The 21,631-nt window shown below is 43.1% G+C and overlaps 1 protein-coding gene across 6 annotated transcripts in view; it reads left to right on the forward strand.

Annotated features, from left to right (window-relative positions):
• Positions 1–21,631, forward strand: part of depdc5 (DEP domain containing 5, GATOR1 subcomplex subunit) — a 267,024-nt gene that overhangs the window by 63,131 nt on the left and 182,262 nt on the right. For all 6 annotated transcript variants that reach the window (XR_012100187.1, XM_073055636.1, XM_073055639.1 and 3 more), the window contains exons 12-18: positions 1,095–1,198; positions 2,252–2,326; positions 3,606–3,740; positions 8,936–8,997; positions 11,551–11,624; positions 18,643–18,712; positions 19,462–19,498. Coding sequence is in view for 5 of the 6 variants with exons in the window: in XM_073055636.1 (XP_072911737.1) it covers positions 1,095–1,198; positions 2,252–2,326; positions 3,606–3,740; positions 8,936–8,997; positions 11,551–11,624; positions 18,643–18,712; positions 19,462–19,498 (557 nt within the window). In the remaining variant the exon portion in view is untranslated. The remainder of the gene's footprint in view (positions 1–1,094; positions 1,199–2,251; positions 2,327–3,605; positions 3,741–8,935; positions 8,998–11,550; positions 11,625–18,642; positions 18,713–19,461; positions 19,499–21,631) is intronic.

The raw sequence follows: 21,631 nt of genomic DNA on the forward strand, positions 1-21,631 counted from the left end.
AACTGACAGGTCAGCAGAAAAGGTTATTGGCTGCAGCCTACCATCACTGCAGGACTTGTATGTGTCCAGGACAAAGATGCAGGCAGGAAAATTCATTGTGGACACTAACCACCTTACAAATTGTCATTTCCAAATGTTCTCTGCTGGAAAGTGCTAAAGGGCTATTAAAATACACCTGCACACCTTCTTAAAAGTGTCTTCCCTGGGCAGTTAATCTGATTAACCATTCTAGTTTGCTCCCCCCACTCCCTTCTATCTATTACCCCCACTACAGCACACTAAACATTCTAAACCACTTTTGATCATGCTGTTTATGTTGTAGATACATGCTATTATTTATGCATGTTTTATTGCATATCTGTACTTTAGCCTCTAGCTTTATTTATTTTTTATATAAAAGTTGAATTTTGTTGTTTTATGTTGCACCCTGACCAACACACCACAACAAATTCCTAATACAGTACAAGTAAATGTATATGGTGAATAAAGTTGGTACTTAAATCTTTGGTTTTCCATTGGTTTAAGAGACCAAGAGATGTGGCAAGAAAGCAGAAACAGGGAATTAAATTTGAATGATCTGTAGTGATTACATTGAATGACGGAGCAGGCTCAACAGGCCTAGGTGTGATATGTTCACTGTTAGCACCAGTGCAGCACAGCCAGATGCTGAGTTCCCACTGGATTGATTGCTGGATGTGGGGCTTTTCCTGTAAGGAGAAGCTGAGGGTGATTGGCCTGTTCTGAAGTTTAGAAGAGCATGAGAGAATCTCATTGAGATGTACAAGACTCCGATAAAGTGAGATCCACAATGAACAGGTGACTGCAGAACATCATTTCAGCTGGAGCTTTGAACTGCTGCTTGTCTGGGAGTGTAGACTTCAGCTGATGATAATCCTGCAAGTCTATCATTGGTTGATCACTGTCTCTTCATTTGTTTCTTTTAACTGTAATATTTATGCTATAAATTTGTTTTTATGCAAATAACACAGCTATGCACCAAATTTGGCAATGATCTCATCAACTCAGAGGGCTGTTTTTGGTTTGATATTGTCCCTTCATTTGTTTTCTAAACATTGCTTTTGTATTTTCTCAAGAGTTGTAGCACAGAATGAAAGACGGGAGGAGTGGACTTCACTACTGACAACAATTAAAAAGCTCTTCATCCAGTACCCAGTGTTGGTGCGGTTGCAAGAAACAGGTAATAATGGAAGTGGGGGCAATAAACAACACAATTGCTGATTGCATTGGAAACACCTCTCGAGTAACAAGATCCATGCAGTCAAGTCGCTAAAATGCATGCTTTTAGAACAACTGTGACTTGAACTCAGAAACTTTTCCATTTACATAGAACCTAGAATATAGAACAATACAGCACAGTAGAGGCCATTCTTTTAACCTACTCTGGGATCAATCTAACCCTTCCCTCCTATATAGCCTCCATTTTTAAAAATATTATCGATGTGCCTGTCTAAGAGTTTCTTAAATGCCCCTAATGTATCTGCCTCTGCCACTAGCACTTACAGTGAACACTCTGTGTTGTGAGTGCATGGAGAAGAAAAAAAACTAATCTGTGACATCCACTCTTTCCTCCAAACACCTTAAAATTGCCCCTGTGTAAAAAGTTTCTGGCTACCCACACAATCTGTACCTCATCATCTTGTACATCACTATCAAGTCACCTCTCATCCTTCTTTGCTCCAAGAGAAAAGCCCCACCTCATTCAACCATTCCTTATGAGACATGCTCTCTAATCGAGGCAGCATCTTGGTAAATCTCCTCTGCACACTCTTCTAAAGCTTCCACATCCAGAACTGAACACAACATTCTAGATGTGGTCTAACTGGGGCTTTATCGAGCTGCAGCATTACCTCATAGCTCTTGAACTCAATTCCCTCACTAATGAAGGCCAATCCAGTTTACAGCATCTTAATAACCCTATCAACAAAAGTATTTACTAAGAAAATTAACAATCATTACTTGTGGAGTTTTGTGAGGGACTATTCATCATCAAATTAAAATCTTGATTTAATCTACTATCACTGCGGACACTACCTACCAGGTAGACCTACCATCCCTTTTCTGAGAAAAACCTTTCTGGAAAAGTTCTGTAAGGCTATTAAAACAAAAGAACTTCCTTCTTTCGTTCAGTTGGGTTCACCCATCTTCAGTTCAGTAGGGTTTACATTCCACCTAATGTGTTAAACCCTTACTCATTCTACTATTTGGACCACTGCTTTCTTTTTCTCCTCAGATGGTTTTCCACGTGCTCAGAACTCTACAGCAGCCCAAGGGAACTACTTAGAGGCCATCAACCTTTCCTTTAATGGTGTGTATTTACATGCTCTTTGGCTTTGTTTATTGGGGACTGAACTGACTAATTAAGGACTCAGTGGGTTGAACAGCATCTCTGAAGGGTAAAGGAATTGCAGATGTTTTCAGAGTGAGACCTTGTACCAGGACTATGACTTTGATGCAGGGTCACTTGTGCCTCCTGACTTGGTAGGTAAATGGATGGAGGCACCAGAAGATGAGATGGTAACCCAGTTAAAATAGGAATGGCCAGTTAGTTATTTCTTGATCTGTGAACGCTGGTTAGGATTGTAGTTACACACCACATCAGATAGGAGAGGGGGAGATGACCCAGTAATCCCATCCCCTGGTTGCTATCAACGAGATTCTGTTGGAGTGAATCTGGATAAAGATTCAAATTCAGATTAATTTATCACATCTACTTTGAAGCATGCAGTGAAATCTGTTGTTGCGTTAACAGCCAACACACCTAACGATGTGCTGGGGGTAGCCCGCAAGTTTCTCCACACATTCTGTTGCCAACACAGCACGTCCACAATGCTCAACAGAACATCACAGGCCACAACAAAACAACATATCAAGTGACAAAGTAGCCACTGTGAAATAACTCTTGAGTCAGGTTCCTTTTGGGTGTACTTGGGGGTCAAGTGTAATTCACACTGCACAGAGGTTTACATGGCTATTAATGGGTTCTGTAATTGGGGTGCTATGGAGACAAGAATACAGGGTGGCTGCTAAGGGTCTCAGCCTGAAATGTTGACTGTTTATTCCTCTCTATAGATGCTGCCTGACCTGCTGAGTTCCTCCAGCATTTGTGTGTTGCTCTGGATTTCCAGCAACTGCAGATGCTCTTATGTTTATGATTGTAAAATGCTCTGTAACGAGTAAGCATTTCTACGGTGCTAGTGTCTAACCTGGTGAATATGGTGGACCATGAGAGAGTGCAAGCAGTCTCTTACAATCTCCTGTGACCCTGAATGTGAGGGGTTTCTTGATTGCCTTGTACTTAATAGTGTAAAGTGTCTATACTGGAGATTTGTTGTGTTTTAATCCCTGTTAATTGGGATGCCTGCTCTGAATGTGTAGAATTTGTGCAGGCTTACTTGCACTCTTTCAACAGGCACAAGGTCCATGGTCCAGGATATGCTCTGATCCTGAGTATTGCAGCATCCAGTGAAGTGCCACCACTACGGAAAACAACACTCAAGCAACTGATTTAATATGTTGCCACATATTATTTGTGCTTTACTTCTGTTCTGTAGATTTTCATTAAAATCTTGCCTCTTCTCATTTAGTGTTTGACAAGCATTACATAAACAGAAACTTTGACCGCACCGGACAGATGTCTGTTGTTATCACACCTGGGGTAGGAGTGTTCGAAGTTGACCGGCTGCTGATGATTCTCACCAAACAGCGGATGATCGACAATGGTGAGGTTTGCGATTACTGAAACTCTGTGTTTCCTTTGGTGTATCGTATAAAAGGGCTAAATATTGGGAAGATTTGAAAATGTCACATTTCCTAATATTTTGATCTATATTTTGCATTTTAAACAAAAGAGTTTGGTTCATGTTTAGTATACGAGTAATTCACCACTTGATAACAGTATGTTTATCAGAGGTGCTTCTAGGATGATCCTAGGATGTTTCATCACCTCTAGTAGTTTATTGAGCTATCAAAGTATAAAAAACGTTTAACACTGAAGGGGGCCATGCCTCTGCTAAGGTAACCATGTCCTATCTCTTTACTCTGTCTAGGCTCCCCATAACTGTATACACCACAGCTAGGTTTCCCGTCCGCCTCTTCCAAATGAAATAACCCTCCCATCCAACACTTCCAAAGTTCAAAGTAAATTTATTATCAAAGTTTATATGTCACCATATACAGCCCTGAGATTCATTTTCTTGTAGGCATTTGTAATAAATACAAAGGAACACAATAGAATCAATGAAGACACACACAACAAAGACGGACAAACAGCCAGTGTGCGAAAGACAATAAACTATGCAAATACAAAAAGGGGAAACATTTATAATATAAATAAATAAGCCATAAATATTGAGAACGTCATCTCCTTAAAAGTGTGTCCATAGGTTGTGGAATCAGTCCAGTATTGGGGTACGTGTAGTTATCCCTTCTGGTTCAAGAGGCTGATGATTGAGCGGTAATTCAGGTTCCTATACCTGAAGGTGTGAGCTCTGTATCTGTTGGCAGCAGCGAGAAGGGAATACAGCATTACAGTCCATGTAATACAATATTCCAGTCCTGGTAACATCCTGTACATCTCCTCTGCATCTGTTCCACGACTTTGCTGCAATGACATTGTGCAAAAGTGTACACAGTACTCAAGCAGCCATTGGGTATATTTAAAACGGAGGTTGATAGGTTCTTGATTAACTGGGGCATCAAAGGTCATGGACAGAAGAATGAGGTTGAGAGGGATAATAAATCAGCCATGATTGAATGGTGAAGCAGAGACAAAGGGCCGAATGACCTAATTCTGTTCCTATTTCTCATGGTTATGGTCTGTAGTCCAGCTAGTGTAGTCTATAGGTCTGACATCACCTCCGAGGTCATGTTTTCAAAACCTTGGTTCAGAAATGCTTGTCTTTAAAGTATTTTCTTGATCTGTGGACAAACACCCCAAGTTCCTTCTGCCTCACCATGCTGCTTGATACCTTCCCATTAGTTGTGTATTCCTTTTTTTTGTTGCACCTCTTCATTCTGCAGATCCTCTATATAAGTTCAATCACAAACAAGAGAAAATCTGCAGATGGTGGAAATCCAAGCAACACGCACAATATTTCACTTTCTGTGTAATGTAAGCACAGGTATTAACCTAGAAGAAATAGACAAGGTTTTCTTCTTTTTGTATTTTTTTTATTGAAGTTCATCATCAAACAAACATTTCCATAAAATGTGTTTCAGACATTGTACCTATATATCATATAATCATATATATCACAAATCTCCACAAAGTATTTATCTGAGGTACACACTTATAGAAAAGAGTGGAGAGAAAAACAAGCAAAAGGGAAGAACTATGTACAAGTAGGGAGTGATCTTTTGTTTTTACAACAGATTCATTGATTTGTGAGAATAAAGTCAGGCCTATGAGGCATTATTTAGTTAAACCATTTTTCCCAGTATGAATCAAATTGTTCTAAATTGGATAAAATTCTCTTACGTTTGATTGGATTTAATAGCCCATTGACATTAAAAGAAATGAATTTTACCATGTCCTTAGCCATCTGTCTTTATCTGTCAATGTACCATTGAAATTAGAATAAAACTTAATCGATCTACTCCCTGAACAAATAAGAACCAAGAAACGCAGATAATAACAAAAATGGCAACGAACGTGTGATTCCAAGGCTGAGGTCACTAGTAGATGACCCTCTGTTGAGCTAGAGGAAATGTCTAGCTGTGGGGGATAACCCCTTCCTACTTGTGAGTTGAGGGCCCCCAATGCAGTATTCATAAAAGTCAGTGAACATTACACAGAAAAGATTTCCCTGTGTACTCCTCCTGTATATACATATATATACATACACACACACACATTACATATGTGTATATATATATTCTCATTTTGGTGGGGGAAAAAGGAGTAAGTGAGCGAATAACGAATAACAACTAAGTAGTATAAAATCCACATTATAATAAGTATTTCTCAGGATAGGTATATCAACATCTACTTTTGCTTTCATTTAGCTTCTCAACATTTTTAAAGTTAGCTAAACCTTATGGCTCTTCTGAAGGGGGTGAGGACTGTCTTTGGGGAAACTCCCGGTCTCTTCCTGATATATTTCTCTCGGCCTCCTCCCATCTCCTGCCTTCTCGATTCTCGCACTATTTCCCAAGCGGAGCGGGACAGTTCCTCAGTCAGGCTTTCCCTCATTTTGGTGACACTGACGGGCAAACCTCTGGCCTTCATGTCTGTAGTCGCCTCTTCCACCATCTGGTACAACTACGTCCCGTTGTCATAAAACACTCGAAATTTAGCAGGGTACATAGTTTGAAATCTAATCTCATTTTGCTTTAGTACTCACTTTACTTCAGAGTATTCTTTGTGTTTCTGCAGGACCGCAGGGGGGGTAATCTTGGTCGAAATATATTAATTTATCGTCGAAAAACACTCTCTTCTTACCCCAGGCCCTTTGTAGAATCTGCTTCTTTGTGCTGTACCGAAGGAATTTAATTATTATAGAGCGTGGCTTTCTGTCCTGGGTAGGTTTCGGCGTCCTCTCGATTTCCAGCTTCATAACTGAGGGAAGATCCAGTGCGTCCCGCAGTAGCTTTTCGACAAACTCCGTCATAGACGAGCCCTCCGCTCCTTCGGGAACGTTGTAGATTCTGATATTTTTCCACCGTGATCTTCCCTCCAGGTCAAGCAGTTTACTTTCTTGGTGATGTAATATTTTTATTGTCTTACTCAGTATCCGTTCCACGTTTTGAACACGATCTTCCACCTTCTCGATTCGAGTCTGTGCCACCGCTATTTTTTTAATTAACGCTGGCGAGCTCTGCCTTAATATCCCGGAGCTGCTGCTTTATTTCTTTCAGGATTTCGGAAATATTCGCTGCTTCGCCTGAATGAGGCCCAGTAGCCGCCTCTCATGCAGTCGGGTCAGAGAGCCGCTCGCTGCACTCCTCTCGGACGCAGGCTCCACAGTGTCGCTTTTTTTATTTCCGTTCCTTTTCCCCATTCTTGCCCCTCTTTTCAGTTTTTCCGGAGGAGCTAGTGACTTAAGCTGCCATTCTTGACGATTGCGTCACCGGAACCCCTAGATGAGGTTTTCAATGAGCAGTCACAATTGTTCCACTTCATAAGTAATTACCTCATGTTCTTAAATGTATCGCAAATATCTAGCATTCACCTGCTTCCAGTCCACTAAGAGTGGATTACACTTAGTGGCCACTTTATTAGGTACACCTGCTCGTTAATGCAAATATTTAATCAGCTAATCATGTTGCAGCAACTCAATGTGTAACAGCATAAAGACATAGTCAAGAGGTTCTATTACAAACAAGAGAAAATCTACAGATGTTGGAAAGTCCAAGCCATACGTACAAAAATGTTGGAGGTACTCAGCAAGCCAGGCAGCATCTGTGGAAAAGAGTAAACAGTTGATTTTTTGGGCTGAGACCCTTCATCAGATGAAATGTCGACTGATTTTTCTTTTTCATAGATGCTGCCTGGCCTGCTGAGTTCCTCCAGCATTTTGTGTGTAACCTGCATCTTCTTGCCATTTAAAGTTTTCTTCCTTGCACTTTTGTATTGTATCAATTTTAAAGGTTTTTAATCAAGTTCCCTCTATTCAAGTCTAAGTTATTAATGAATACTACAACTAACAACTAACTATAACTAAACCATATGGAACCTAGTCAAGCACTGAGACACTCAAAGAGCCATCCACCATTAACAGAGGTGCATACACAGGATAGCATGGTAGTGCAATATTTTATAGTGCCAGCAATCACTGATCAGTTCAATTCGCACTGCTGCCTGTAAGGAGTTCGTATGTTCTTCCCATGACTGCGTGGGTTTCCTCCCAAAGACGTTCAGTTAGTGTTAGTAAGTTGTGAGCTTGCTATATTGGCACCAGAAATGTGGTGGCACCTGCGGGCAATCCTGACAGATCTGATTTGATACAAATGATGTATTTCACAGTATGTTTTGATGTTTCAGTGTATAATGTATGTGACAAATAAAGTTAACCTCATTATCTTTTAGCTCTGTCACTGAGTTTCCACTCTCCTCCTCACACTTTCTGACTGAGTAAAGGTTTGGCCTCTGGTATCTGATGGAACCTTCAGGAGGAGGTCCTTTAAGCTTATCATGGGGGAGGTAGTGGGAATAAGTTCTCATGACCTATTAAATAGTCCCAATGTTACATGTCTTGAATAGTCTCTGACAACCAAGTCCAGCTACTGACCTTCACATGTGGCTTAGCTACTAAGCCTGGGGAAACTGTCTATTGACAGGAGAAGAGGCAAAGATGGCACCTTAAAACCAGTCACCAGGCAGATGGAGCTCATCAGCTGTGGTTGGCAGTTCATCTAGGAGAAGGAAAACTCTGATCTTAAGCTTCCACTGCCTTGCGGCTATACCCACTCATGGGTAAGGTTTTCGGAGTAAACCTCAAGGGGAAAAATCCAGAGCTGGAGTCCCTAAAGGGACGTTGAGTTCAATGCTGACTGGTGCCAAACTGTATCAGACTCTGCTGTTCCTTTGGATCATTAGATGCTTGGAGAGGAGCCTGCTGCATGAGCAACAGCTTGGTCTCCATATCGTACTGCCCTGGCTTACATATCACATACAGTAGACAGCTAGAACACAACATCCATGGTCAACCCCAACCAACTGAGAGCCTCACCTGAGCATGGGGCTACTTGGACATGTACGTGTATGATTGGAATGTAGCTCTTTAGATCTCAGTCCCACAGCTTGCCAATGCTCAGTCCTATATGTTGATTGCCTAATGATCCCTGGCAGCCAAACTTGCTCAACATACCCCATGTTTTGAGGAGAGCTGTGTTACTCTGCTAATGTTAAATCTCTGATATTTTTCCTTTTGATGCTTAAAACAATTTCCTGATGGTCTCTACTTCTGTTGCCTAGGTATTGGTGTTGACCTGGTGTGTATGGGTGAGCAGCCTCTTCATGCTGTGCCCTTGTTCAAGGTGAGTGAGGCTGTGTGAATAGTCCATACGACATAGGAGCAGAATCAGGCCATTTGGCTCATCATGGTTTATATATTGTCCCTTTCAAATCAATATTCCTGCCTTCTTCCTGTAAACTTTGACATCCCTACTAATCAAGAACCTATCATTCTCCACTTTTTAAAAAAATACACAGTGACTTGGCCTCCAGCTGTCTGTGGCAATAAATTCCACAGATTTACCCCCTCTGTTAAAGAAATTCCTTTTCATTTCTGTTTCAAAAGGATGATCGTCTATTTTGAAGCAATGCCTTCTGGTCCTAGCCTCCCCCACTATAGGAAACATCCACTCCATGTCTAATCTCTTTAGGCCTTTCAATATTTGATAGGTTTCAATAAACTTATCCCTCATTCTTCTTAACTCCAGTGAGTATGTCCCCAGAGCCATTAACCTTTTGCTCCCCATTTAGAAAATAGCTTACACCTTTATTCCTTCTACCAAAGTGCATGACCATACCTTTTCCTACACTGTATTCCACCTGCCACTCCTTTTCCCAGCCTCTTTCTGCAGACTACCTGCTTCTTCAATACTATTTCTGTATCGTTCACAAACAGCCACAAAGCCATCAATTCTATCATCCAAATCATTGACATATACAAAGAAGTGGTCCAAACAGTGACATCTGTAGAACACCACTAGTCACCGGCATCCAACCAGAAAAAACCCCCTTTATTCCCACTCTTTGCCTCCTGCCAGTCAGCTAATTTTCTATCCATGCTAGTATCTATTCTGTAATACCATGGGTCTTATCTTGTTAAGCAGCCTCATGTATAGCACTTTGTCAAAGACCTTCTGAAAATCCAAGTACACAACATCTACTGACTCTCCCCAGTCTATCTTGCCTGTTCTTTTCTTAAAGAATTCCAATAGATTTGTAAGGCAAGATTTCCCATGCTGATTTTGGCCTATTTTATCATGAGCCTGCAAGTACCCTGAAACCTCATTCTTAATAAAGGACTCCCAACATCTTCCTTACCACTGAAGTCAGGCTGACTGGCCTGTAATTTTTGTCTTGTCTCCTCCCTGCTTAAAGAGTGGAGTCTTATACAAATTTATAATCTTGTATAGACATCATCATAAACATTGGCATAAAGAATTAGTATGAATGGTCTGTACCTGTGCTGTGCTGTGTACACAGTGAAATAGTTTTGTAACATTGGAATCATTTTTAGACTCTGACTTTTATCACCCTTCATATCATCTTGACTCAAAAGATCTAAGGTTAGAGTTAGTTTCCATATCTCATATTGAAAGGAGGATGGCATTCAGTCTGTCTAACCTATGGTAGTTCTCAGTAAACCTGTTCCCTACTGATTTTCCCTGTAATGTTTTCTCCCTACATTACCATCAGTTCCTGTAGACTTGGGGTAATTCACTGTGGCCAGTGAATCTAATGATCTAATCTGTAAGAAAGAGCAAGGGAGGGAAATTGGTGGGAGTAGAGTATAGGTCCCTCCATAGTATTGTGCTCTGCTGTAGAAATAATGAATACTTGTGTAAACAGTATTGGAATAAGTGTGGCCAAAGCTGCCTTCAAGGCAAGTTCATAGAGTGTATTGAAGGTGGTTTCTTGAAGAAAGAACTAGCCAGGGAGCAACATGTTTGCCATTGATAACTGATTCAAGACCAGGATTAGTTTATGATTTCATATTAGAAGTTTGGAGTAAATTTGTTATCAAAGGATGTATACTGTGTGTCACCATACACTACCTTGAGACTATTTTCTTGCAGCCATTCACAGGAAAGTAAATAAATACAATAAAATTTATGAAAACTAAATAACAAAGTCTGACAATCAATGTGCGGAAGAGAACAAATCATGCAAATAATTTAAAAAAGTAAATAAATAGTACTGTGAACATGAGTTGTAGCATACTTGAAAGTGAGTCTATAGGTTGTGGGGTCAGTTTAGTGTTGGGGTGAGTGAAGTTATTCAAACTGGTTCAGGAGCCTGATGGTTGAGGGGTAACAACTGTTCCTGACCCTGGTGGTGTGAGCCTTGAGGCTCCTGAACCTCCTCTCTAATGCAGCAGCAGCAAGAAGAGAGCATGGCCTGGTTGGTGGGCGTCCTTGATGATAGATGTTGCTTACTTGTGGCAGCGCTCCATGTAGATGTGCTTAGTGATGAGGAGGACTTTCTGTCTGATGGACTGGGTTGTAACCACCACATTTGTAGACTTTTCAGTTCCTGGGCTTTGGTGTTTTCATACCAGGCTGTGATACAACCAATCTAAAAAGAGATGATACCTAGGGAGATGAATGATTATGATTTGATAGAATTTGCTATTCAGCTTCACTGTGAGAAACTTGTGCCTGAAACTTGTGTCTGAAATAGATATTAAAAGAAAGGTGCAAGCTTCAGGTGTGTGTTGTGTACATTGAAACATGGAATAAAATGCATCATTGTGTTAACAGCCAATGCACCCGATTAACATTATCCTCTGTATTTTGTATTCCTTTGGAGTTTTGTGTGTTTTGTTGGTGTGAAGTATTTAACTCCTCCCTTATTAACAGCTGCACAATCGAAACATCCCTGGGGATTCTCGTCTGGGTGATGACTACAACATTCCTCACTGGATAAACCACAGGTAGGTGATCCTTGCGATGGTGCTTCCATTACTCAGTGACTGACATAAGTGGATGTGGCTGTGACAGCAGCAAACTCGGCACTATCAGCGCTGTGGCTCTGTGTTGGCTCTTACTCTGTCAGAAGGTCAGCTGTTGAAGGCGTGGATCTGAGTTGTGGAGGGAGGAGGCTTTATCCTAGGTCAGTGCTTGGTACAATATTGGGTGCCACGCTATCAAAGGTGATATCTCCAGATGAGATGATAAACCAAGACCATGTCTACCATGGGTAGATGTTTAAAAAACGCTTTGACTCAATTTAAATGAAAACAGGCGATGCTGTTGCTAGTCTTTAATCTTCAACCAATGTCACATGAATTATCTTGTGCATTGATATTGGTGGGACTTTGCTATATTTCTTACAATTGCTACAGTGAACACACACAAAGACTTTGACTATATTTTGTGCACTGAGCCATCAGCTTCTAAACAAAAGCATGCTTTTTTAATATATAAATAGATGGGGAAGTGGAAGGGTGAGTTAGTAAGTTTTCAGAGAACATATAGGTTGGTGGAGTTGTGGACAGTGTAGAAGGTTGTAGGTTACAACGGGACATTGACAGGATGCAGAACTGGGCTGAGAAGTGGCAGATGGAGTTCAACCTGGCAAAGTGTGCAGTGATTCACTTTGGAAGGTTGAATTTGAAGGCAGAATACAGGATTCTTAGCTGTGTGTGTGGGGGGCAGGGAGAAAGGATCTTGGAGTCTATGTTCATAGATCCTGCAAAGTTGTCATGTAAGTTGATAAGCATTTTTAAGAAGGTGTATGATATGCTGGCCTCTCATTGGTCAGGAGTTGGAGTTCAAGAGCTCCGAGGTAATGTTGCAGCTCCATAAACTCCTGGTTAGACCACCCTTGGAATATTGTGTTCAGTTCTTGTTGCCTCATAGGAAGGATGTGGAAGCTTTAGAGAGGCTGCAGAGCATACTTACCAGGATGCTGCCTGGGTTAGAGAGCTTGTCTTATGAGGACAGGTTAAGTGAACTAGGGCTTTTCTCTCTGGAATAATGACAGATGAGAGGTGACTTGATAGAGGTGTACAAGATGTTACGAGGTGTAGGTTGAGTGGATGACCAGAGACTTTTTCCCAGGGTGGAAGTGGCTAATATAAAGGGCATAATTTTAATGTGTTTGGGGGGAGATGTCAGAGGTAAATATTTTACAGAGTGGTGGGTGTGTGGTATGCCCTGCCAGGGGTAGTGATAGATTCATTTGGGACATTTTTATAAAAAAGGACTCTTAGACCGGCACTTGGATGGTAGAGAAATGGAGGGCTATGTAGGAAGGAAGAGTTAGAATAATCTTAGAGTAGGTTAAAACTTTGGCACAATGTTGTGAGCTGAGGAGACTGTACTGTGCTATAGTTTTCTAGGGTCTGTTTTTGTTTAACCTTCATCTCTGAGCAATTAATTGGAAGGTTAAGAATCTGCTTCCTGTGTTTCTGGAAGGCTGCTTCCCCTCCATACCCAGATGCCACCCAGCACCAACATAAGGGGAGAGGGTCACCAGCTTAAGAGCTCCTACCACTCCACTCCGATGCAGCAAAGGTGACTGTTCCATTAGGATAGAGTGTGAAGCACAGGACTGGAGACCACCAATGTGTGAAACATTATTGTTGGGCATGGACAGGAAGGTTAAGTGGATCTGCTTCCCTGCCGGTAAAGGTGAGATGTGATGGTTAAATGTGGATGAAGGCCCTGAAACTGAGCAGTTTCAAATCCACCAGTCTATCCCAGGTTGGGCCAAGACTTGGCAACACATTCCCACCTATCTCAGATCCCTGTTCACTTTTGGCCAAACCTCCCACAATTCTCTGTATATGTTCATATTGTGGCAGACCCACCCTTCACACCTGTACATTTCGACTGGGTTTTAACTGGTGGTATGGAGAGGCAAGAGGAAGAGAGGTAAACTTGTGAGAGATGTACAGGAACAGTAAAATATTAGAAATCCTACAGCACCATACAGGCCCTTCGGCCCACAAAGCTGTGCTGAACATGTCCTTACTATGGAAATTACCTAAGACACTTGGCAGTGTGCAGGATCAGAGCGATCTTGGGGTCCGAGTCCATAGGACACTCAGAGCTGCTATGCAGGTTGACTCTATGGTTAAGAAGGCATATGGTGCATTGGCCGTCATCAACCGTGGATTGAGTTTAGGAGCCGAGAGGTAATGTTGCAGCTATATAGGACACTGGTCAGACCCCACTTGGAGTACTCCGTTCTGGTCGCCTCACTATAGGAAGGATGTGGAGACCATAGAAAGGGTGCAAAGGAGATTTACAAAGATGTTGCCTGGATTGGGGAGTATGCCTTATGAGAATAGGTTGAGTGAACTCGGCCTTTTCTCCGTGGAGCGATGGAGGACGAGAGGTGACTGTCAGAGGTGTATAAGATGATGAGAGGCATTGATTGTGTGGATAGTCAGAGGCTTTTTCCCAGGGCTGAAATGGTTGCCACAAGAGCACACATGTTTAAGGCACTGGGGAGTAGGTACAGAGATGTCAGGGGGAAGTTTTTTACTCAGAGAGTGGTGAGTGCGTGGAATGGGCTGCCGGTAATGGTGGTGGACGCGGATATGATAGGGTCTTTTAAGAGACTTTTGGATAGGTACATGGAGCTTAGAAAAATAGAGGGCTATGGGTAAGCCTAGTAATTCCCAAGGTTGGGACATGTTCGGCATAACATTGTGAGCCGAAGGGCCTGTATTGTGCTGTAGGTTTTCTATGTTTCTGTGCCACTTCTCAGCCCAGTTTTGCATACGATCAATGTCCCGCTGTAAGCTCTGACAGCACTCCACACTATCCACAACACCTCCAACCTATGTATCATCAGCAAACTTAGTAACCCATCCCTCCACTTCCTCATCCAGATCATTTATAAAAATCACTAAGTGTAAGGGTCCCTGTGGGCAAGCCAATTCTGGATCCACAAAGCAGTGTCCCCTTGTATCCTATGCCTCTTTACTTTCACAATAAACTTTGCATGGGGTACCTGATCAAATGCCTTGCTAAAATCCATATACACTACATCTATTGCTCTACTCTCATAAAAAGATTCAATCCAGCTCGAAAGCCATGACCTGCCTTTGACCAAACCATGCTGACTATTCCTAATCATATTATGCCTCTCCAAATGTTCATAAATACTGCCTCTCAGGATCTTCTCCATCAACTTACCAACCACAGAAGTAAGGCACACTGGTCTATAATTTCCCGGGCTATCTCTACTCCCTTTCTTGAATAAGGGAACAACATCCATGACCCTCCAATTCTCCAGAACCTCTCCCGTCCCCATTGATGATGCAAAGATCATTGCAAGAGGCTCAGCAATCTCCTCCCTTGCCTCCCACAGTAGCCTAGGGTATATCTCGTCCAGTCCTGGTGACTTGTCCAACTTGATGCTTTCCAAAAGTTCCAGCACATCCTCTTTCTTAGTATGTATATGTTCAAGCTTTTCAGTCCACTTTAAGTCATCCCTACAATCACCAAGATCCTTTTCTGTAGTGAATACTGAAGCAAAGTATTCATTAAATACCTCTGCTATCTCTTCCGGTTCCATACACACTTTTCCACTATCACACTTGATTTGTCGTATTCTTTCACATCTTATCCTCTTGGTCTTGCAGAATACTTCAGGGTTTTCCTTAATCCTGTCTGCCAAGGCTTTCTCATGGCCCCTTCTGGCTCTCTTAATTTTATTCTTAAACTCCTTCCTGCTAGCCTTATAATCTTCAAGACCTCTATCATTTCCTAGTTTTTAGAACCTTTTGTGAGCTTTTCTTCTTGACTAGATTTACAACAGCCTTTGTACAATACGGTTCCTGTACCCTACCATCCTTTCCCTATCTCATTGGAATGTACCTATACAGAACTTCACGCAAATATCCCCTGAACATTTGCCACATTTCTGCCGTGCATTTCACTGAGAATATCTATTCCCAATTTATGCTTCCAAGTTCCTGCCTGATAGCCTCATACTTCCCCTTACTCCAATTAAACACTTCTTAACTTGTCTGTTCCTACCCCTCTCCAATGCTATGGTAAAGAAGATAGATTTGTGATCACTATCTCCAAAATGCTCTCCCACCGAGAGATCTGACACCTGACCAGATTCATTTCCCAATACCAGATCAAGTACAGCCTCTCCTCTTGTAGGTTTATCTGCATATTGTGTCAAGAAACTTTCCTGAACACACCTAACAAACTCCACCCTTTCTAAACCCCTCACTCTAGGGAGTTGCCAGTCTATATTTGGGAAAATAAAATCTCCCACCATGACAACCCTGTTATTATTACACCTTTCCAGAATCTGTCTCCCTATCTGCTCCTCAATGTCTCTGTTACTATTTGGTGGTCTATAAAAAATACCCAGTGGAGTTATTGACCCCTTCCTGTTCCTAACTTCCACCCACAGAGACCCCGTAGACAATCCCTCCATGACTTCCTTCTTTTTTGCAACCGTGACACTATCTCTGATCAGCAGTGCCATGCCCCCACCTCTTTTGGCTCCCTCCCTGTCCTTTCTGAAACATCTGAAGCCTGGCATTTCTGTCCCTGAGCCATCCAAGTCTCTGTAATAGCCACAACATTATAGCTCCAAGTACTGATCCATGCTCTAAGCTCATCCTCTTTGTTCATAATATACCTTGCATTAAAATAGACACATCTCAAACCATCGGTCTGTGTGCATCACTTCTCTATCAACTGCATATTCTCCCTCTCGCACTGACTCCAATCTTTCTCTATTTATGAGCCAACCACCTCTTCCTCGGTCTCTTCAATTTGGTTCCCACCCCCCAGCGTTTCTAGTTTAAAGTCTCCCCAGTAGCTGTTCAAACCTCCCTGCCAGAATATTGGTCCCTCTAGGATTCAATTGCAACCCGTCCTTTTTGTACAGGTCACACCTGCCCCAGAAGAGGTCCCAATAATCCAGAAATCTGGATCCCTGCCCCCTGCTCCAATCCCTCAGCCACGCATTTATCTTCCACCTCCCTCTATTCTTATACTCACTGTTGCATGGCACAGGCAGTAATCCAGAGATTACTACCTTTGAGGTCCTGCTTCTCAACATCCTTCCTAACTCCCTGTAGTCTATATTCAGGACCTCTGGCTGTTCTCCTTCCCACTTCAGGATATTGTGGATGCAATCAGAAACATCCTGGACCCTGGTACCTGGGAGGCAATCTACCATCAATGTTTCTTTCCTGCGTCCCCATAATCACCTGTCTGACCCCCTAACTATCGAGTCCCCTATGACTGCTACCATCGTCTTCCTTTCCGTACGCTTCTGAGCCACAGGGCCAGACTCTGTGCCAGAGGCGCAGACACTTGCTGCCCCCAGGTAGGTCATTTCCCCCCCACCCCCCCAACAGTACTCAAATAGGAGTACTTATTAAGGGGGACAGCCACAGTGGTATACTCTAGTATCTGACTCTTGCCCTTCCCTCTCCTGACTGTTACCCACTTATCTGTCTCACAGGGCCCTGGTGTGACTACCTGCCTACAGCTCCTCTCTATCACCTCCTCACTCTCCCTGACCAGACGAAGGTCATCAAGCTGCATCTCCCATTCCCTAATGCAGTCCCTAAGGAGCTGCAGCTCAGCGCACCTGGCACAAATGTGACTGTCCTGGAGACTGTGAGGCTCCAGGACTTCCCACATCTGACACTGAGCACAGAACACCAGCCTCACCCACATACTTCCTGTCTGTATTCTACACAGGGACCTACCTCGCTTCGACCCGTTATCGCCGAAGCATCCTTCTCTGTCTCCCTCTACTCTGCACCCACTCTGTAAAGCTGTCTCCTTTAAACTCTTCTCGCTGTTCTAACTAGCTGACGTCCACACACTTGCACAGTCGTGCCTTGATCAAATCGCTGAAGAAATAACCAGCTCCTTTTAATCTCTTCTTGCTGTTGTAACCGGCTGATGTCAACGTGCTTGCGCAGTTGTGCCTTGATCTGCCACGCTTTCTTGAGAGTGAAGGGGATGGCGAGGGCATAGAAGAAGTCATGGTCGTCCACTGCAACCAAGGAAACCCACAGTTGTGATGACCACTCAAACCATTGGACCCGGACTTCTGAGTTCAAGTGGAACTACTCCACTGCAATGGCTTCTCCACTTTAAAATTTCTCCTGCACAGTTTTCTTTGTCCAGTTCACCACATCTAAGGAACTGCACAGATCTAACTGTCATCATTGGGTATGATGGACAACCACTCATGGGAAGAGAGGGAGTAGAAGGGCAAAGACTGGAGACAGGGAATGGGCTAGTTCTGGGTCAAATCCACCCAAACTCTGCACTGAAGAGCTTGAGATTATTCACCACTTATGATTTCCATTTCATTGGTGCTTTTGTTAGATCAACAAGGTTTAGTTGGTTGGGAGATCCCTGTTAAAGTTCACAGTAAATTTATTATCAATGTAGGAATGTGTCACCATATATGGCCCTGAGGTTCATTTCCTTGCAGGCATTTACAAAAAAACAAAGACAGACAGTAGAATCAACGAGAACCTGCTCACAAGACAAAATCAACTAATGTACAAAAGAAGACAAATGGTGCAAACAAAAGTTAATAAGTAAATGAATTACATGAGTTGTAGAGTCCTCGAAAGTGAGTCCATTGGTTGTGGAATGAGCTCAGTGTTGAGTGAAGTTATCCATGCTGGTTTAGGAGTCCAGAGGTTGATAGGTAAAAACTGTTCCTGGACCTGGTAGTGTGGGACCCAATGCTCCTGTATCTCCTTCCCAATGGCAGCAATGAGAAGAGAGTATGGCCTGGATGGATGCTGTTTTAATGTATCTGTGCTCCTTGTAGATGTGCTTAACGGTGGGGAGGGCTTTGCCTGTGATGGACTGGGCTGCAACTACCACTCTGTAGACTTTTCTGTTCTTGGGCATTGGTGTTCCCAGACCAGGCTAGACTCAGACTGACTGACTGATGGATGAACTGACTCAGTCTCTTCTCTTTACTTGCAGCTTTTACACTTCTCAGAGTCAGTTGTATTGTAATGGTTTCACTCCTCGCATCAAGCTGGCAGCAAGAAAGGTGAGTTGTACATTGGTTGAGGCTGAAATATTAAAGCTTTCTCAAAATTTGAAGCATTGGGTTTAAAGATCTAACATGAGAGCCTTTGGCTACTCATCCATAATAACAGGTGGTTCTTATTATGAAGTGCTTGAACAGTTCAGTTTGGTGTAAGAGTGATCCTTAAGTGGACTTGTTCAAGTCAAGTGTATGAAAGGGGTGGGGTGATAAATAACCCTGCTGATGGGTTTAGATGAGTAAGGGCTGGTATGGAGTCATTAGACTGAATGGCCTATTTAAGACTTGTATGACTTTTAGGTAAAAAGCACCAAGCTTATGCCAGATCAGCAGAGCCGGGCCAGACAGCTATTTGTTGCCTTTGTTCCCCTGGCTAAGTGAAGAGCAGTTTGAGCCAGGCTCCCTGATTGCAGTAGGCCCTTTTGGAATGTGTGGTGGTGTTGTGGTAGTAGGGGTGTGATGAGTTTACTCAGTGGCCAGTGTAGGTGGTTTAAGGTGTGTCACTATTGTGAAAGGTTCTTGTTCAGATGGTTTAGACTCCTGCAACCTAGAATCTTGCCTAAGCTTTAATACTCATCTGGGTCACAGAAAGGGGCATCTAAATATGTTGCTATTGTGCCACTAAGGAGGATGTTTTGGAGTATGAATTTCTTGTCCAGTTTGTATGGTCATTCAATTTAAACCTCTTGCATTGAAATTATTTTATTAAAGGCTGCAAACAGCTCCATCTCACATCTGCTCTGTTTCTCCAGACACCAGCCGAGAAAGGCAAGACTGATCGAGATAACGGTAAGTACTTGTAATGCCTCTCACTTGCCTGTAGTGTTGGAGGCAAGCCCCTGTGGGGACCTGTCAGTGATGTACTTGTTGAAATGAGCCAGTTGTTTATCTGGAGACTGATCAGCTTTCCACAGGGCTTTGATCCTTTCGAGATGCTCCTGACTTCTGGCATTCTGCCTTTTAAATGAAGGGTTATTAAGCAGTAGTTGAGAGATAACAGCTGAAACATTTAACTTCACAGCCCCTCAGTTGTGACCAGGGATCCCAAATCAGGCTGGTTCTGTTTCTGGGCATTACATCAGATGCTAAAGCACCCTGACCATCTTTCCTCCCACACCAGCTGGAAGGGGAACACACTGTTTCTGCCCAACTGTGTTGATTTGTGAATAAAATAAAAAGCTGGGTAAATTCAGCAGGTCAGGCAGCATCTCTAGGGACAGAAACTGAGGTGACTTTGATCAAAACTTTAGATCAATCTTGGCCCTTGGTGAAATTGGCCTTATTCTGATCTCAGATAATTGGATGATTTCCTGTGGGTTAAACATAGAACATTAAACATTACAACATAGTACAGGCCCATTGGCCCACAATTTTGTGCTGACCTGCAGGCAGAATACATTCCAACCACAACCATGCTCTGCTGAGTGCCTGAGTTATTCCAGACTTGCTCACAGCAGGACTTGTGCATTAATCTTTAGTCTTTGGTGACACCAAGCAGGTCTGTGTGGGGGTGAGGGAGAAGGGGAGGTCCCTGATCACATGGTGTTTGGACTCAGAAAAGAACATATCTGATATCTACACTGCTGAGTTGGCTGATGGCTGGCAGATAGCTGAGGGTCTCCGTTAACCTTCAGCGTTCATTGGCCTGGAAGCACATCATGTCAAACCTGATCCACTGCCCAGTTCTTTGTAAGTTTACTGAGCACCAAATGCTTCTCCAAAGAAGTCTCCAATGCGAAGAGGATTTCTGCTTCCAGCATTCTTCTGGATAGAGAGAGATGCACCCCAGCTGCCTCTGGGTGTGAATTAAAATACCATCTACTCTTCTTACACCCTTCCTCTCACTGCTTGAAGTCTGTCTACTCCAAGTGTTAAGTTGGTAGCTGTTCTCTGTATTTCAACCCCTCCCTAACTGCATGAATCACCTCTGCTCTTGGTCTTGATTGTCAGGAGGCCAGGCTTTGATAGGTACCGGATGTGAGTGAGGGGTTTGGGTGGATATGCTCCAGGTGCAAGTAAGTGGGACCAGGCAGATAAGGTCAACGTGGACTAGATGAGCCAAAGGGCCCTTTTCTGTTCTGTAGTTCTCTATAACTTGGCCCCTCCACTCCCTGCTTGGACTCTTTGCTTGGCTGATTAAGGCAAGTGTCCTGATAGCTTCCTTGTCTCGTTGATCTACCTGTATTCCTGCCTTCAGGACTTGTGGTCATCTCTCCTGAAGCTGCCAGTCCCTTCTCTCTTTGCAGATGCCTATCAGCTATTTCCCACCTCATTTGTCCCTCTGAATGCTCTCTTCTCCATACTGAGCTCCATCCACCACCACCTGCACCCCTCCCCACCCACTCTTCCTTTCAGTCTACAACTTCCTTCCACAGAATCTAAAGCCAGCACGAGGGATCTGCAGACGGTTCTGACACTGAAATCCAAAGCGGTGCTTACCACCAGATTTGGGGGCCCTGTACTCTGTGCCAAAAAGCTGGGGCAACCATTACATAGGAACACTAAGGCACAGAGGAAGGGGTGAGGACTGGTGGGGCAGATCAGCCACAGTCGTACTGACTGACAGGGCCCGGTGTTCAGCAACTCCCTCATGTACATGTGAGGCCCCTTCGTCTCAGCACTCATCAAATGCTGCTTTCCCCTGGGCCCCATTGGCTTTGATCTTTGGACCATTTCCAGTGGAGCCTCCTTCATTACGTCCTCAAAATGATTCCATCATTTGCCAGCCAGGACCTTCCTCTCATGAATCCATGAGCAGTGGACTTGATCAAATACTGCTTCCACAGATGGCTTGTGCTCTTCCTCAGAATGTTCTCCATTAATTTTCCAGCCATGCTGTTGGATAGACTGGCATAGAATTGTTCAGTCTCTCCTCCTTGTACTTTGTCACATTAGTTCTCTGGCATGGAGTGTGGAACGTGG

This window comes from Hemitrygon akajei, chromosome 9 (assembly GCF_048418815.1).
Source record: "Hemitrygon akajei chromosome 9, sHemAka1.3, whole genome shotgun sequence".
NCBI classification, from domain to species: domain Eukaryota; kingdom Metazoa; phylum Chordata; class Chondrichthyes; order Myliobatiformes; family Dasyatidae; genus Hemitrygon; species Hemitrygon akajei.